At 38.1% G+C, this 18,693-nt stretch overlaps 1 protein-coding gene across 1 annotated transcript; it reads right to left on the bottom strand.

Moving 5' to 3' along the window:
* Positions 1-3,048: 3,048 nt before the first annotated feature.
* LOC131273508 (olfactory receptor 14C36-like) lies at positions 3,049-3,981 on the bottom strand. Its single transcript, XM_058276865.1, has one exon. The coding sequence runs from the start codon at positions 3,979-3,981 to the stop codon at positions 3,049-3,051; it is 933 nt and encodes a 310-aa protein (XP_058132848.1).
* Positions 3,982-18,693: the final 14,712 nt, after the last annotated feature.

Here is an 18,693-nt window from a genome sequence, read left to right as displayed (position 1 = left end):
TTTATTAAAGAAGTTGTGAGCTCACAAAACAATCATGCATAGTGTGCAGCACTGCCATACATCACCCCTTCACCTTCACCTTGCAATGTTTTGGAAAATTTGTTGCAGATTTTGAAAGAACATCATCAAAATATTACTTCCAACTATGATCCACGGGTTACATTTGGTCTATTTTTTCCATAAACTTCCCTATTATTAACACCATGTTATTAGTATTATACATTTGTTGTATTTCAGGAGAGAACTCTCTCATATTTGTGCTAGTAACCATAGTCTCTCACTGACCACATGGTTCACTCTGTGATACAGTTCCATGCCTTGTACAATTCATCAAAAATATATACTCAGTGGAACTTGTGTTCCTGAGTGTGATGGAGTTGGACTCAGATATGACATTTCTACACATGCCTCTTCTGTTACTTTTACCAGACCTGTTGTTGGTGTTTGGTTTGGTGTATACTCAGGAGACCTGAATTTCTGGATTATCCATTTGACAGCCAGGCTCTGAGCCTCAGCAGACTTGCAACTCCTACCCTCTGTTTTATTGGACTTACTCTGGCCAGATAACAAGGAGGTGAAGAAGATCAGTCACCACACCAGGGAGCCAAGAGTGCCTACAACCGCAAGCAGGAGAATTGCATTCATCATCTATGTGGAATCTAAGCCCCCTCTTGATGTAGAGGGGGACTGGACTTAACCATCCCAGGGTCCACAGGATGAAGGAATAGAATATAGATTAGAGTGGACTTACTGGTGTTCTGCTGGGGAACTATTGTGATTCATAAGGGAAGAAATTGTAATATCATGTGGAAGAAGTGGCCACGGTAGCTGCTGAGAGTAGGAAGAGGGAAGAAGAGATATGATATGGGTGCATTTCCAGGATTTGGAGTTGTCCTGGATGGAGCTGCAGAGACAGATGCTGGACATTGTGTGTCCTGCCATGGCCCACTGGGTGGATTGGGGGAGAGTGTAGACTACAACATAGACCACTGTCCATGTGGTGCAGCAGTGCTCCAAAATGTATTCACCAGGTGCAGTGAATGTGCCATGATGATGGAAGAGGTTGTTGATATGGGAGGAGTGGGGTGGGGGGGTGGGGGATACATTTGTCCTCATATTTTTTGAATGTAACATTTCAAAGAAAATAAAGAAGAAAAAAAGAAATAAATGTATAATCAAGGGAAATTTGTAGCATGAGTAGAATAATTTGTAAGTGTAATTTATCAAGCTCCTTAGGGCAGACATAAAGTTTCTGTAGAAAAGCGCATAGTCCTGCCTACTCTGATATTAACCAGATCTTTTCATTCTTCTTTGTAAAGAAAAATGTATGATTCAAACAAACAAACAAACAATCAAACTATATATATATATATATATATATATATATATATATATATATATATATATATATATATATATATATATATATATATATATATATACTCAGTGGCTCTCAGTTTCATCAGACTTGTGCTATCATCCTTTCAATGTTTCCATTACTCCAAAAAGAGAGATATATATATTTGTGGTGTTTATTTTATTAACCTTCTTATTTAACATTTCTGATTACCTGCATTTGTTCCTGTGAATTTTTGTTTCCATTTACTGCCATTTTTTTATTCTAATGCAGTTTAGCTCCTACATCCTGATATTGTCAAATATATTTCAATTCCATATGTGGTGAACTAATTCTCTACATCTCTAGAAATAATGGACCTACAAATTGCATCAACAATGAGATGGTTTGCCCATAATTTTAATAAGAATTAGTAAATAACCATATCATATACAGGAAAGTAGGTATGTGAATAGAATTTTGTTGGCAGAAGTATAAATTTGCCATCATTTTGATAAAGCTAATTGGTGATATTTACAAATATGTAAAATCTATTTTCAGTTTTTACCAAATTATTTATTGCAGAAACATTTTCATGTGTGAACAAAAATTCAGATACAATAATATTGAAATTATTCTTGAAACTTAAGAAGAAGGTTTTTATTGAGAACCATTATTTTATTTCATATAAAAGTTGCATTGAAAGAAGAGGATGAAATTCAAGCAGACTTGATTTTCACACACTTGCCAAGTCTCACATGATTCAACCTCATTGACAATATTTTTGATTTATGATACATATTAAAAGCTTCACACTGAAGCCCAATATACAGCCAACCCAGACAACAAATGTGAAAATGTATATGCAAAGCAACATCTGGAGATAAGTGTCTCCTAGGTCACCTACTATATGTGTTTTGTTCTTCTGGTTGTCACACAGCTCACACAGTTCTTTAGTGACTGATTCCATTTCAAAACATCACACAAAAGAAAAGACTTTTAAAAATGACACAATTTTCTTTACTTGGCTACTGACTGATTATCTATTAAGTCCCTTTGTGATAAATCATCAACAGTGGTACATACCCTGATTAGGTTAGAGTTCAGATTGCTTTACAAAAAGTGTTTTTAAAAAGATCCAAGAGGTGGCAGACTTGGCCCAGTGGTTAGGGCGTCCACCTACCACATGGGAGGTCTGCGGTTCAAACCCCGGGCCTCCTTGACCCATGTGGAGCTGGCCCATGAACAGTGCTGATGTGCGCAAGGAGTGCCCTGCCACGCAGGGGTGTCCCCCACGTAGAGGAACCCCATGCACAAGGAGTGCACCCCATAAGGAGAGCCGCTCAGCACAAAAGAAAGTGCTGCCTGCCCAGGAATGGCACTGCCCACACGGAGAGCTGACACAGCAAGATGATGCAACAAAAAGAAACACAGATTCCTGTGCGACTGACAACAACAGAAGTGGACAAAGACGCAGCAAATAGACACAGAGAACAGACAACCAGGGTGGGGGGGAAGGGAAGAGAAATAAATAAATAAATCTTAAAAAAAGAAAGATCAAAGATAAGCAGACATAAACACTGGGAGGGAAAGACCTACTTTGTGATCAAGGGGAGCACTAACGAATCCCAGGTAAACAGAAATTCCCTGAAATGCTAGTCTGAGAATTGATTTTTTTTTATGATTGAAAAATTCAGCTTCAAACAATTATGCTATCTTTTTCCTGAGTAAAGCTTTCTCCTCATAACTCTCTTTACAGCTTCCTTTATCTGCTTGTTTCTAAGACTGTAGATGATTGGATTCAAGAAAGGAGGGACTATAGAATAGAACACAGAAGAGAGTGTATCCTGAAATGTGGGAGAGCTGGAGACTGGCTTCACATACACAGCAGCACCTGAGCTGACAAAAATTGTTAACACAATGATGTGAGGGACACAGGTGGAAAAAGCCTTTCCTCGCTCACCCCTGGTTGGAAACTTGAGCACAGTAGAAAATATGTGAATATAAGACATGATGATGAAGGCAAAGCTGCCACCAGCAATCACAACTGAAGAGATGAAAATTAAAATTTCATTGTTTAAAGTGTCAGTGCAGGAGAGCTTCAGAAGAGAGGACAGGTCACAGAAGAACTGATGGACCACGTTGGACTGACAGAAGGACAGCCTGAATGTGTTGCCAGTTTGGAATCCAGAGTGGACCAGACCACTGAGTACAGAGGCCAGAGTCATCTGAACACAGACCCGAGGGTTCATGATCACAGAGTAGTGCAGGGGCTGGCAGATGGCCACATAGCGGTCACGAGCCATGATTGTGACGAACAGCAGCTCTACTGTCACAAATGTGACCACGAGGAAGAGCTGAGCTGCACATCCAGCCATGGAGATTGCCGTGCTGTCAAGCAGGAAGATGACACATGCCTTGGGGACTGTGACGGAAATGTAGCACATGTCTAAAACAGACAGATTCCTAATGAAGAAATACATGGGGGTGTGAAGTTTCCAATCGAAGGTGATTAGTATGACAATGAGAAGATTCCCCACCAGGGTTGCCAAGTACATCAGTAATAACAGCAAGGCATGTAAGACTCTGAGCTCATCAGAAAACCTTGTAAGCAGGAATTCAGTCACTGTGGTGGAGTTGGGCATCTTAGGAAAATTTCCCTTGGCCATGAAGAGTCAGGCAAATAATCCCTAAGAAACATGGAAGATTCACATGTGGAAGGAATTAATCTAAGCTCATATATTGCCTCACATTAATACATTTATATTCTATTACAATGTTTTGGTCAGGTTATAACATACTTCCCATTCTCCTTTGGGCTCCCTGCTTTTTACACTTGTCTTCAGAATTGGAGTAGCAGTAAAATGTAATATTTACTAGCTTGTGCATATGTTTGCATCTATTTCTATCATTTACTACTTATAAAATGTATCTACTGGAAGTTAAGTATTTGCCCAGAAGATTAAAAAAAGATTTAATATAAGTAATTTCTATTCATCCCCATCTCATTAGTCAGGTTTCGTGTGTGTTAATATTTATGATAATGTGATAACCTTGTTGAATCTGAATAGAGATTGGAGGGTACTATTTATTCAGAGCTTATCAATATATTATAATCAATTATAATCCATTCCATGACCACTAAATCATTCCCATTAAATGCCACCATACATTTCTCATGCTTCTCCATGTACTCCTTGAATGTACATAGGTGCTTAGCTTTCTCTGTTGAAAAGAATCACTTACAACTCTTGATATGTAGGTATTACCTGTGGTGAAACTATTTATATATTGATACTATCAGGGTCTCTAAATTTAAAATGTTTATTCTTCTGTTTTTGTCAAATACTGTTATGTTTTTTTCAATACAACTTGAACATACTTCAGAACTTGAAGAAGCTAATATGGAAAGACATTGCTTGAGTGTGAGTCATTACTTGTTGTTGTACTCACACATGATTCCTTCATAAAGTTCTTTTTCATATTCACTCTCAGCACTCAGCGACACTTACTCAACCCTCAAGTGCAGAATGATTTCTTCTGAAGTTCCTTTAGCTTTGAGTCATATTTTAACTCATGCCACTGAAATGGGAATGGCTTTCCTTGTTGCCTTGAAACCGCAGAATGTACCTTTCAGACTTGCTTTATCCAGCCTCTCTAACCCTCAGTGCTAATGCACTTCACCTTCCTGCTCTGTGTCCCTTTTTCTCCTGACAAATGTAACTACTTCTAGAGAAACTCTGCTCACTGTTAGAAGACAGGACACCTGTCACTTTCAGACTGACCTTCTGAGCTCAAGAGTAAAAGCTTTCTATCTCTGCTCCTCTTTATTTCAGAAATCTTCAAAAAGCTACTTCAATAAGTAGTTGTTCTTGTTTTATACCAAGTTTACTGAAAATGTATGATAGTATTTTATGATGAATCTGATTGAAAATTGCTAACTTCAACTATTCATAAGTAGTTCTAACCTATTTAAACTAGCCTCATGCAGAATTGAGATCATTAAAAATAATTGCTTAATTTTTTCCTCACTGAATTCCGTATCAGACTTCTACTTTATTACAAAAACACAACGGGATCTCACAGTTGAAACATAAAGTGAACGTATTTTATTATTTCACAATCACCAATTATACATTTCTAGCTTAAATTTATAACATGTCAGCAGGACAGAGGTGAATTTTTGCAGACTACAGAAGAAGATATATTTTATATCTTGACTCTGCCATTTATTTCTATGTATGTAGATCTTCATATTTATCTTTGACTTTCAGTTTCTTTTTTGATAAAATGTGTAAAAATGCCAAGTTCATGAATTTAATATTTTTAAAAGTAATTAGAGATTCTCATAGTGGTAGCAATGTTAATGAAAAATAAATGAATATGTACTAAAATTTCTAAAAGGGGGTTTAAGCACTACATTTCTTCCATCTCAAATTCATATTACTCTTATTTTTTTCAGAAGCAAACAAAGAAGCAAAGGAATGCTAGTACTCTGAATTTGATAAAGCAATTTTCTTTTAAAAGAAGTACATCATAAAGGTTATGCACATGTAAATACAGATTGTTAACCATGACTATTCTTAAATAGTATACAGATTACAGGAAGATAACTCACAAAGTAATGTCTCCTGGGATAACTAAGTTATTGCAGAGATGTTCCTATACATAAAATTGTAAAAGCAAATGACTGCTTGCCTTTTCTGCAAAGACCTAAAAAATTTAGATGACATATTTTGGTAATTAATATATTAATTTGTGTATTTATTGATTTAGACAATCCTTGTAATGTTCATTTACAATATGTACCTTTAAACATATTTTGGGGTGAATTATGTGCAGGCATTTGTCTGGAAGCTGTGGAACTCAATTATAAACAATGCTTACATGGGTTTCACAATATGTTATTAGAAACTCCCAGAATTACACGTGAAGTATAAGGAGCCATGTGCACTATTCATTTTTATGACAAGGACTGACTTACTCATTATGTACTACGGAATGAATATAACAGAGTGCTGGGGAAAAAAAATGTGAAAATAATCATTGAAATTAATTGATTTGCAATAATACACATAAATCAAAGTTTATATTCTTTTAAGATAAAACACGTCAATCAGAATTAGATCTGTTTAAGTATAAACTTAAATTAGCATTCTGCATACTGGAGCTCTGGTCAGTGTGCTGAGCAGCTCCTGCCCCTGCTCTGTCTGGTGTTACAACCAGCTCACTCTTTGCTTCCATGAACAGCTATCAATTCTGCTAACACTGCTTGAACTGTGAGTTTATTTCATTGAATAAAAAAGAAGTGGTTTATTTCACTGTGTGAGTACCTTTCATAGACCCCTTGACAGTTTCTCTTAAAAAAGCAACTAAGCAGTGCAGGAAAGAAATGCAGGTGATTTTTGGAGGGAACAGAAAGAAGAGAGAAAGAAAAGAGCTAACATCAAAGTCTCAAAAGTTGATTTCATTTATTACTTACACTGGATAGCCACATCAAGATTTCTGATAAGGGTCTACCTGGGGACAAGACTGAATGGGCATATTTGGTAGAGGTCACTGACATCCTGTCTGGAAACTTTCTTTTGTAATAAGAGCTTTTGTGTAAAGTTTTATATCCAAACAAGGGTCTCCAATGGCATCGTAGAAAACCCCAGGAGCCCAGGCTTTGGCACCAATAATAGCCAGTGCCCACGGGTAATTTCAAAGAGATAATTGGTTGTAAAGGTTAGGGAATAGGACCCAAGTAAAATCTGTCCATGAACAGCACTTGTGGAGAAGACAATAGTGTATTTGAATGTAGAAAATGGTGTAGATTAAATGGCTAATCATAAAGAAAACCACAGTTCTCCTAATATTCTCAGTGCTCTTAGGGTGAAATGCCTGCGGATCTGAGGGACCAAGGAGCAGGGAAGACCCAGAGCCTGGCCTCGGCCCAGTCCCAGGACACCGAGGTTTCCTGCTCATCCTGAGGGTTTTCCTCTTAGGAACAGAGTGATTTTCTCTAGTCCAAACAAACTCACGGTATTTTTAAGGATGACAAAACAGTGTTTCTGAAATTGTCCAAAGCACATATGAGCCTGGTGCCAAAGCCCAGCACAGCGGCCTGTGAGCTGGATGATCTTCATCACGTTGCTTTATCTCTGTTAACTCAGTAGCTCAACAGGTTAGCATATTAACAACGGTGTCCACCCTCATGTGCCATCGGAGGGTAGGACTAAATGGAGAATGTAACCACTTAGACTAGTACCCGGCACAAAGTGCAAACATATTAGGAAGCACTACAATAACTGTTCAGTCTTCACAATCATGAAATAAGTGGGTCATTTTTATCATGTTAGGGAAGTAGAAAGTCTCAATATGTTTCTTAGAAGTGCTATGGACCTTTCTGTCATTGATTTCCAGTATAATTCAAATGTAAGTAAACAATATACACTTTTTTGTCTTTATTTTTATACTATTACATTAAAAAAATATGAGGTCCCCATATACCCCCCATCCCCCTCACCCTACTTCTCCCCTGATAACAACAATCTCCTCCATCATCATGAGACATTCATTGCATTTGTTGAATACATCTCAGACCACCACTGCACCTCATGGTCAATGGTCCACATCATAGTCCATACCCTACCACGTTCCACCCAGTGGGCCATGGGAGACATACAATGTCTGGTAACGGTCCCTACAGCATCATCCAGGACAACTCCAAGTCCCGAAAAAGCCTCCACATTTCATCTCTTCCTCCCACTCCCTACCCCCAGCAGCCACCATGGCCACTTTCTCCACACCAATGCCACATTTTCTTCAATTATTAATCACAATAGTTCATGAATAGATAAGTCCACTCTAATCCATACTGTATTCTTCCATCCTGTGAACCTTGGAATGGTTGTCTCCACTCCACATCTGTAACAAGAGGGGGCTTAGATTCCACATGGATGCTGGATGCAATCCTCTTGCATTCAGTTGTAGGCAGTCTTGACTCCCTGGTGTGGTGGTTGACCTTTTTCACCTCCATGTTAGCTGAGTGGGGTAAGTCCAATAAACCAGAGTGTAGGAGAGCTGAAGTCTGTTGAGGCTCAGGGCCTGGCTATCACATGGTCAATCCAGAGATTCAGGTCCCCTGGATATATATTAAACACCAGCACCAACTAAAGTTCTGGTAAAAGTAACAAGAGAGGCTTGTGAACAAAGATTACATCTGAGTCCAGCTCCATCACACAGAAACACAAACTCCAAAGTAGGGCCAACTGACATGGCACTGAACTCCATCTGCCATGACCATAGAACCTGTTTGTCTCTGTAGCCCTCAGAAGAACCAATACCAGGGTTGTATCTACTTTATCTATCTCTGGGACTCTGCTGAGGTGTGCATAAGGGCAACCCCTCTGATAAACTTCTGGCTCTTTTTGGAGACTTGTAGCCATGTAAACTCATTTATCCTTTCCATTTCCCCCTTGATTCAGGTCAAAAAGCATTTTTAACTCCTGGTATTATATGTAGATTGAGATATTCTGCTGGTCCGAGTTGACCCTTTTACTCAAGATCATTTTCTAGTTACATCATCAGCTGGTACTTGGCAGTAATCCCTTGGTGCCAGGGAGGCTCATCCCCGGGAGTCATGTCCCATGCTGGGGGAAAGGCAACGCATTTACATGCTGAGTTTGGCTTCAAGACTGGCCACATTTGAGCAACACAGAGGCTCTCAGGAGGGAACTCTTAGGCACCCTACAGCTCTAGGCATTGTTCTTATTTCAGGTGCACAGGTTAACAAGCACAGTTATTAGTATAAAGGGTTCATTGTTGGGCCTTCCTTCTTTTTTGGTCTTTGCTGTTGCACTTGGGGGATTGTTGCTGTTCCTTTAGGGACTGTGAAAGAGCTCCCTGGCTAGGAACTTCACACTCCCTCAGTTGTTGTTCTTAATTGTATCCACTATGAAAATATCCAAACATTTTTATGTTCCCTGGATATATGCCCTATAGAACTCCCTGCCAACCTTGTGTCCCCTCTCAATAACATTCCACACCAGTATTCCTCCCCTACCATTGTTGAACCTCTCTGTGATCCAAAACTTCCTGAAAAGTGAAGTCCAATATATTTCCAGGTTCCTTTAATAGTAAAATGGAATATAGCAATAAGTTTAAAAGTTAGATATATAGAATGCATATTAATTTAGAAAAATTAAGGTAAAAATAAATTGGGGCATCAAAAAATTTAAAAATGCAAAAGCTTTGTATTTGATGTTTTGCCTTCCATCACTGCAATAAATGTTGCCCTATATGCAAATTGGCAAGGCAACTACTTACGTCTTTTCCTCAGTGTCTACGTCCTATCTTTTCCTTTTATTTTTCTAATTATTAAGCTTATCTTCACAAGTTTTAGATCACAGTAGTTCATATATACAATATACAGTACTCCCACATATCCAACATAAAACCTTTTCCCTTCAACAGCAATAATCTTTTTACATATTCATGTTATATTTACTCAAACTGATGTACAGTTATTGAGACAAGAGCTTTCAAACAAGGTAACATTTGGGTTTACACTGTGGTTTATATTTTAGACTATATGATTTCTAAATGTTTAGTTATCTTATGTTTTACATTATGATTTACATTTTAGCCTATCAGCCCCTATATATTTTTGGTGTAATTTTACATGTCTTATATCCATCCATGCATATTCTTGTGGAACACTTCTATTGCCCACACAGTTACATTGGTTCCATCTATTCAATACCTCTTTCCCCCTCCCCTCAGGGCCCACAGTAACAGTCAATCTTCATTGCTTGAAGGGCCATGTTCAGAGATACTTGCAACGGTGTTGAGGGCTTGACATGCTCAACTGCCCTAATGCCCTGGGAGCCACCCTTTCTCTTGAGAGATACAGTTCCCTCTATTTGAGGGCATCAGTCCTCCCCAGGATGTGGGTATAACTTCACTCTCATTATATGGGTCTCTATCCAATGATATAATCCACTTTGGCAAAATGAGCATTCACATATTCCCTAGGAGCCTGTCCTGTGTCAGATTATACCCTTTAAACATCTTAAACAGGTAACCATCCTTATATTTTTGAAGAAGTTTTCTCAGCATTATACTCTCAACCAAATACATGACAATCTCCTATGTTCGTATGATGCCCCACCCTCCCCCCAATTTCTTGGGCAATATTACTCATCCTCCCTTCCCTAGCCCCCCTCAAGCCCACAAAGCCACACCCAAAGGTAACCCTATGCCCCCATTTTATCCCTTCCTTGTACACATACTTATCTACAGCTTATCATAGATTTCACCCATGTAGGTGTCAGCTTACATCCTTCCTCTACCCCCCATTTTCCTGTAAGCCTATCATCCAGTCTCTAGCTTTCTAAGGGAGCTTGGTTTACTTATTTCATATCATTGAGGTCATGTACTATTTGTCCTTCAATGCCTTATGTTGCTTCACTCAACATAAGGTTCTCAAGATTCATCAATGTTATCACGTGTGTTTGTAGTGTATTCGTTCTTAAAGCCAAGTATTATTCCACTGTATGTATATAACACATTTTATTTATCCATTCATCTGTTGTTGGGTATTTGGGTTGATTCCAACTTTTGGCAATAGTGAACAATGCTGCTATGCACATTGGTGTGCGTATATCGGTTTGTGTCCTTGTTTCCAGTTCTACTGGGTATATACCCAGCAGTGGAATTGCTGGGTCATATGGCAAATCTATGGCAAGTTTTTTTGAGAAACCACCAAACTGTCCTCTAGAATGGCTGGATCCTTCTGCATTCCCACCAGCAATGGATGAGTGTTCCCATTCCTCCACATCCTCTCCAGCATTTGTAGTCTTCTGTTTTTTTCATAGCTGCCAATCTTATGGGAGTAAGATGGTATCTCACTGTAGTTTTGGTTTGCTTTTCCCTGATAGCTAGAGATTTGGAGCATTTTTTCATGTGTTTTTTAGCCATTTGTATTTCTTCTTTGGAGAAGTGTCTGTTTAAATCTTTTTCCCATTTTTTAAATGGGTTGTTTATCTTTTTATTTTCAAGATATAGGAGTTCTTTATATATGCAGGTTATAAGTCTCCTATCAGATATATGGTTACCAAATATTTTCTCCCATTGTGTAGGTTCTCTTTTCACTTTCTTGACAAACTCCTTTGAGTTGCAGAAGGCTTTAATTTTGAGGAAGTCCCATTTATCTATTTGTTCCTTTGCTGCTCGGGCTTTTGGTATGAAGTTCATGAAACCATTTCCTATTACAAGGTCTTGTATATGCTTCCCTACACTGCTTTCCAAAGTCTTTATGATCGTGGCTCTTATATTTAGGTCTTGATCCATCTTGAGTTGATTTTTATATAAGGTGTGAGATGGTAATCCTCTTTCATTCTTTTACATATGGATATCCAGTTCTCCAGGCACCATTTATTGAATAGGTCATTCTCTCCCAGTTGAGAGGGTTTGGTGACTTTATCGAATATTATATGACTATATATATGAGGATCTATATCAGAACTCTCAATTCGGTTCCATTGGTCTGTGTGTCTCTCCTTGTGCCAATACCAGGCTGTTTTAGCTAGTGTAGCTTTGCAGTATGTTTTGAAGTCAGGTAGTGTGATTCCTCCAGTTTCATTTTTCTTTTTCAATATGTCTTTGACTATTTGGGGTCTCTTTCCTTTCCAAATAAATTTCATAGTTAGTTTTTCTAGTTCCTTAAAGAATGCTGTGTTGGTTTTTATTGGGATTGCATTGAATGTGTAGATCAGTTTTGGTAGGATAGACATCTTAATAATATTTAGTCTTCCTATCCATGAACAGGGAATATTCTTGCATTTATTTTGGTCGCCTTTGATTTCCTTGAACAGTCTTGTGTAGTTCTCTGTGTATAAGTTTTTTACATCTTTAGTTAAATTTATTCCTAGATATTTGATTTTTTATTGACTATTGTAAATGGTATTTGTTTCTTGATATCCTCCTGAGCTTGCTCATTAATGGTGTACAGAAATGCTACTGATTTTTATGCATTGATCTTATAACCTGCAACTTTACTAAACTGATTTATGAGTTCTAGAAGCTTGTTGTAGACCCTCAGGGTTTTCTATGTATAAGATCATATCATCTGCAAATAATGAAATTTTGACTTCTTCCTTTCCAATTTGAATGCCTTTTATATCTGGTTCTTGCCTAGTGCTTGAGCAAGTACTTCTAAGACAGTGTTAAATAGAAGAGGTGAGAGTGGGCATCCTTTTCTTTTTCCTGATCTTACTGGGAAGGATTTTAGGATTTCACCATTTAAACAATGTTAGCTGTGGGGTTTTCATATATACTCTTTACCATGTTCATAAAATTTCCTTGTATTCTGATCTTTTGTAGTGTTTTATCAAGAAAGGGTGCTGTATTTTGTCAAATGCTTTTTCTGTATCTATAGATATAATCATGTGATTTTTTTCCTTCAATCTGTTTATATGGTGCATTACATTGATTGATTTTCTTATGTTGAACCATCCTTGCATACCTGGAATGAATTCCACTTGGTCATGGTGTATAATTTGCTTAATGTGTTGTTGAATATGGTTAGTAAGTATTTAGTTGAGGATTTTTGTGTCTATGTTCATTAGAGAAATTGGTCTGTAATTTTCCTTTCTTGTGGTGTCTTTGTTTGGCTTTGGTACTAGGGTAATGCTGTCATCATAGAATGAGTTAGGTAATGTTCCTTCTGTTTCAATTTTTTGGAAGAGTTTCACCAGGATTGGTGTTAGTTCTTTCTGGAATGTTATGTAGAATTCACCTGTGAAACCATCTGGCCATGGCTCTTTTAGTTGGTCGGTTTTTAATGACTGATTCCATCTCTTTACTTGTGATTGGTTTGTTGAGATCATCAATTTCTTCTTTCATCAATATAGGCTGCTTATGCATTTCTAGGAATTTGTCCATTTCCTCTGAATTGTCATTTTTGTTGGAATATAGTTTTTCAAAGTATCCTCTTATGATAGTCTTTATTTCTGTGGGGTCAGTGGTGATATCTCCTTTCTCATTTCTTATTTTGTGTATTTGCATCTTCTCTCTTTTTTTCTTTGTTAGTCTCGCTAAGGGTTTGTCAATTTTATTGATCTTCTCAAAGAACCAGCTCCTGGTTTTGTTTATCTTTTCAAGTGCTTTCTTATTTTCTATTTCATTTAGTTCTGCTCTTATCTGTGTTATTTCTTTCTTCTTCCTGTGGGTTTACTTTGTTGTTTTTTTACTAATTCCTCCAAAAGTGCAGTTAGTTCTTCAATTTTTGCACTTTCTTCTTTTTTGATGTATGAATTTATGGCTATAAATTTCCCTCTTGATACTGCTTTTGCTGCATCCCATAAGTTTTGTTATGTTGTGTTATCATTTTCATTAGTTTCAAGGTAGTTATTAATTTCTTTAGAGATTTCTTCTTTGACCCATTGTTTTTCTAAGAGTGTGCTGTTTAATTTCCATATCTTGGTGTGAGATCTGTGCTTCTGGCCCTTGCAGATTTCCAGCTTCATTCCACTGTGGTCAGATATTACTTTGTATGATTTTGATCTTTCTGAATTCATTGAACCTTTCTTTGTGACCTAACATAAGGTCTATCTTGGAGAATGATCCATGTGCACTGAGAGAAATATATATCCTGCTGTATTGGGGTGTAATGATCTATCTGTATATGTCTATTAGATCCAGCTCCTCTAATATACTGTTCAAAGTTTTTGTTTCTTTATTGATTCTCTTTTGAGATCTTCTGTCCAAAGTTGATAGTGGGGTATATAAGTCTCCCACTATAATTGTAGAGGCATCTATTCTTTCACTTAGTTTTTCCAGTGTTTGCCTCACATATTTGGAGGCACCCTTGTTAGGAGCATACATATTTATGATTGTTTTATCTTCTTGAAAGATTGTCCTTTTCACTAATATGTAGTATCTTTCTTTGTCTCTCACAATTGTTTCACATTTAAAGTCTATTTTGTCTGATATTAATATAGCTACTCCTGCCTTTTTTGGATTATTATTTGCTTGTAAGATTGTTTCCCAGCCATTCACTTTCAAATTCCATGAATACCTGCGTCTAAGATGTGTTTCTTGTAGACAGCATATAGATGGGTCATATTTCCTTATCCAACCTCCCAGTCTGAATCTTTTGACAGGTGAGTTTAATCCATCAACATACAGTGTTATTACTTTCAAGGAATTATTTATGTTAGCCATATTTTGTTTGGACTTTTGTTTGTCATATTTTATTTGTTTTTTTTCCTTCTCTTTTTGTCTTTTTTGTTGCTCTTACACTCTCCTCTAACTCTGCCTCTCCTATTTTTTCTTTTCTTCCTGCAGAACTCCCTTTAATATTTCTTGAAGGGGAGGTTTCTTGTTGGTATACTCTTTCAATTTCTGCTTATCTGTGAATATTTTGAACTCTCCATCATTTTTGAATGCTAGTTTAGCCGGGTAGAGTATTCTTGGTTGGAAATTTTTTTCTTTTAGTACCTTGACCATATCATACCACTGCCTTCTTACTCCATGGTTTCAGATGAGAAATCAGCACTTAATCTTATGGAGCCTCCCTTGTATGTAATAGTTTTCTTTTCTCTTGTTGATTTTAGAATTCTTTGTCTTGAGCATTGGATAATTTGTGTGTGTGTGTGTGTGTGTTTTAAGATTTTATTTATTTATTTATTTCTACCCCCTCCCTGGTTGTCTGTTCTCTGTGTCTATTTGCTGCGGCTTGTTTCTTTGTCCGCTTCTGTTGTCATCAGCGGCATGGGAATTGTGGGTGGTGCTATTCCTGGGCAGGCTGCACTTTCTTTCGGGCTGGGCGGCTCTCCTTACGGGGCACACTCCTTGCGCGTGGGGCTCCCCTATGCAGGGGACACCTCTGTACGGCACGGCACTCCTTGCACGCATCAGCACTGCACATGGGCCAGCTCCTCAGGGGTCAAGGAGGCCCGGGGTTTGAACTGCGGACCTCCCATGTGGTAGATGGACACCCTAACCACTGGGCCAAGTCTGTTTCCCATGAGCATTGGATAATTTGACAAGTATATATCTTGGGGTGGGCCTGTTGGGATTTATTGTGTTTGGGGTGTGTTGTGCTTCCTGGACATGTACATTCATCTCTCTCAGTAGATTTGGGAAGTTTTCAGCCATTATTTTCTCCAACACACCTTCTGTTCCCTTTCCCTTCTCTTCTCCTTCTGAGATGCCTATAATACATAAGTTTGTGCATTTTGCATTGTTATTCAGGTCCCTAAGTCCTAGTTGGATTTTTTTCTTTTTATCGATCAGTTCTACTATCTGTTTGATTTCAGATGTACTGTCTTCCATGCCACTAATTCTCTCCTCTGCCTCTTCTAATCTTCTGCAAATTGCTGAGAGTGTATTTTTGATTTCTTGAACTGTGGTGTTCATTCCCAACATATCTGTTATCTTTTTGCATATGTCTGCAATTTCCTCTCCAATTGTTTTCTTCATATTATTAATCTCTTCCTTTACTTCATTAAGTTGGTCTCTAATATATGTTTTGAGATCTTTAATTACTTGTCCAATGTTCTGCTCCCCTTCCTGGTTTTTAGTTTGTTCACTGGATTCTGCCATGTTTTCCTGATTATTGGTTTGGTTTGTGGTTTTTTGTTGAAGTCTGGTCATCATTTTATCTTGATGGGTTTAATCAGTTCCTTAGCTTCTTTGTCTATTCTTGGGGATTAATTAGTTGTTATTGGTGCATAAGTGTTATGTCTTCTCTTTGTCACTTTGTTCTTCTTACTCTATTTTCTTGTTGCTGGGTAAGTTCACTTTAAAGGAAAATATTAGGGCCCGGGAAAGCAAAATGAGTAAGAAAAGAAAATGTATAAAGTAGTGTTGGTAATAAATGTTAACAGAGCAACAATGTGAGATCTGGGAGAATGGGTATTAGACTCATGTAAGTTGTGTAGGGTTATAGCAGTAAGTAGAGTATGTATAATGAGACATTCAACTGAATATGGGGAGGAATATAGTATGAATTAAAAAGCCAGTGTTTTCATGAGAGAGGGAAAGAGAAAAGAAAGAAAATAATATCAAGAGTGGATAAAAGACAGAAAACAAAACAAAGGTATTAGAAATTAAAAGTCAGACAATTTGGGGGCCAAAGAAAGGGACGTGGAATATAAGAGAAACAGTAGATGATGGAGGATAGAAAGATGTGGGGGAAAGAGAATAGTATAGGTGGCCAAAATCATTTCACACAGAAAAGAGGAAATGGAGGATTAGGAAACACAGCAAGTGTGAAGCACTCCTTGCAGCAGCTATTATATAAAGAAAATAAAACAAAATAATAAGAAAAAGAAAATAAAGAAAAAAAAGAGGAGAGATAAAGGGGGTGGGCAAAGAAAAGGGGAGGAAACAAGCAAGAAAAAGAAAAGGAGGAAAAAAACTAAATAAATGAAGAAGGACCTTGGGGGATAAAACAGGAGAAAAGACCAGGAGACAATGCAATATTAGCAACCAAGACAAGAAAAAAGAAAAAAAAAAAATACAAATGCCAAGGGCTAGTATAATCAAGGACCTCAAATGGACCTCAGGGTGCGGTGGATTCAGGGATGGGATGTCTGTGACACTGAACACTCAAGGTAGTGAGTCTCTGGAGCGTGGGCCACCAGAGTTTAGGGAACTCAGACCTGGGAACCATGTGTCCGGTTAACAGGGGGCCTGGGAGCACTGCAGCACAACACAGCCTTCAGGGATCCCCGCAGCTGGGCACCAGCCCTAGGGGGAGTGGTCCCGCCCACACCCTCTGACCTCCATGTCAGAAACCCAAAATACCACCTTTCACGAGTGTCTCTTCTGTCACTGTCTCACCAAATCGACATCCAGATACCTCCAGCCCTGCAAGCCCCAAAACAGCCCACTCAGGGCTTGGGAACTCCCTAGTGCGCAAAGCCTTCAGGAATCGCCGCCGCCGGGCTGTCAGCCCCAGGGGGAAGGGTCCCGCTCACAACCCCAACCTCCATGAAAGAGACCCAAAATTCAACCTCTTGTAAAAATCTCCTCTGTCACCGTCCCACTAAATCGACGTCCAATCACCTCCTGCACTGCAAGCACCCGAAACAGCCTGGTCCAACAGGACTCCAACCCTACTCAGCCACTTCTTTGCAGGAGAGATTATGAGGTGCACTCACTCAGACGCCATCTTGCCCTGCCTCAAATATACACTTTTTAATTTCAAACTACTTAACATACACTTCAATGCACTTTCTACACCATTAGGAGTATACCTTTCCTGATGGCTGTCTCATGATGATCACACTGTCTGAATTGTTTTTACATATCCAGGTATAATATGGGATATTTTGAGTTGTCCTTTGTGATACAATGTGTTGGGCATTATGTATTTGGAAGCCATGATAATAGGTGAATATAAATTTAGCATTGTTCGTCTACCATGATGCAAAATAATCTTAATCTTGAGCCATACATCTTGCCTTCAGGTGTACACTGTTTGATAAGAAGGTAGCCTTTGATGTTTTCAACTTATATGCACCCTAGAAAATCATGTTCTAAAAGCTAACCCATTCCTCTGCATGTAAACCTGTTGTAAATAGCGTATTTTGATTAGGTTGCTTCAGTTCGGGCTTAGTCCAATGCAAGTCTTAATCCTTTTAATGGAGTCCTTCATAAAGTACGAATGTGATTCAGGATGAATATGAAGTCAAAGGAGAAAAAACACAGAATCAAGAAACTGGAAGGAATTACACCTGGAAAAGAAGGGAGACACCAGTAGATAATGACATGTGCCGTGTCACACGGCCTAGTCCAGGATGGCTGGCAGCCAGGCTTCCCAGAGAAACATCTCCCCGTGATGCCTTGATTTGAACATTTTTCTCAGCCTCAGAACTGCAAGCTTGTGAACTAATAATGTTCTATTGTTAACGGCCAACCCCATTTTATAGTGTCTGCCTGAGCAGCTTAGCAAACTAAAATGCAGCAGTAGAGCCACGGCAGCTTTGGGTTTGTGTTATATCTATATCATCTATCTATAGATCTTTATCTATATCTATATTGTTTTAAATTTACTATCAATGTATATAATTTACATATATTTCAAATAATCTTTCTTATCCACAGAAAGGTCTTGTATATACTTCAAGTCTTATATAGGTAAATAATAACATGAAGGTGATATTTATACCCTAAGTGCAGTTACTCTAAGTTTCTTCACATGGTGTAGGTTCAATGTTGTCATCAGGATGCAAGATTTAAAATTGGGAAAATCAGTCATTGACATCTCATCCCTCCAAACATCAACATCTTCAATAATATATTTATTTGATCGTTGCTCTATAGTGCCTTCAGTTAGGCATTCATATTTTCTAGAGTTTATA

The sequence above is a fragment of the Dasypus novemcinctus genome, chromosome 15 (genome assembly GCF_030445035.2).
Source record: "Dasypus novemcinctus isolate mDasNov1 chromosome 15, mDasNov1.1.hap2, whole genome shotgun sequence".
Classification (NCBI taxonomy): Eukaryota; Metazoa; Chordata; class Mammalia; order Cingulata; family Dasypodidae; genus Dasypus; species Dasypus novemcinctus.
Note: the sequence above shows the minus strand (reverse complement) of the source record. Positions and strands in the feature narration are given on the sequence as shown.

Coding starts and splice junctions, on each gene's coding strand:
- LOC131273508 (XM_058276865.1), bottom strand. CDS start 3,981: ATGCCCAACTCCACCACAGTGACTGAATTCCTGCTTACAAGGTTTTCT.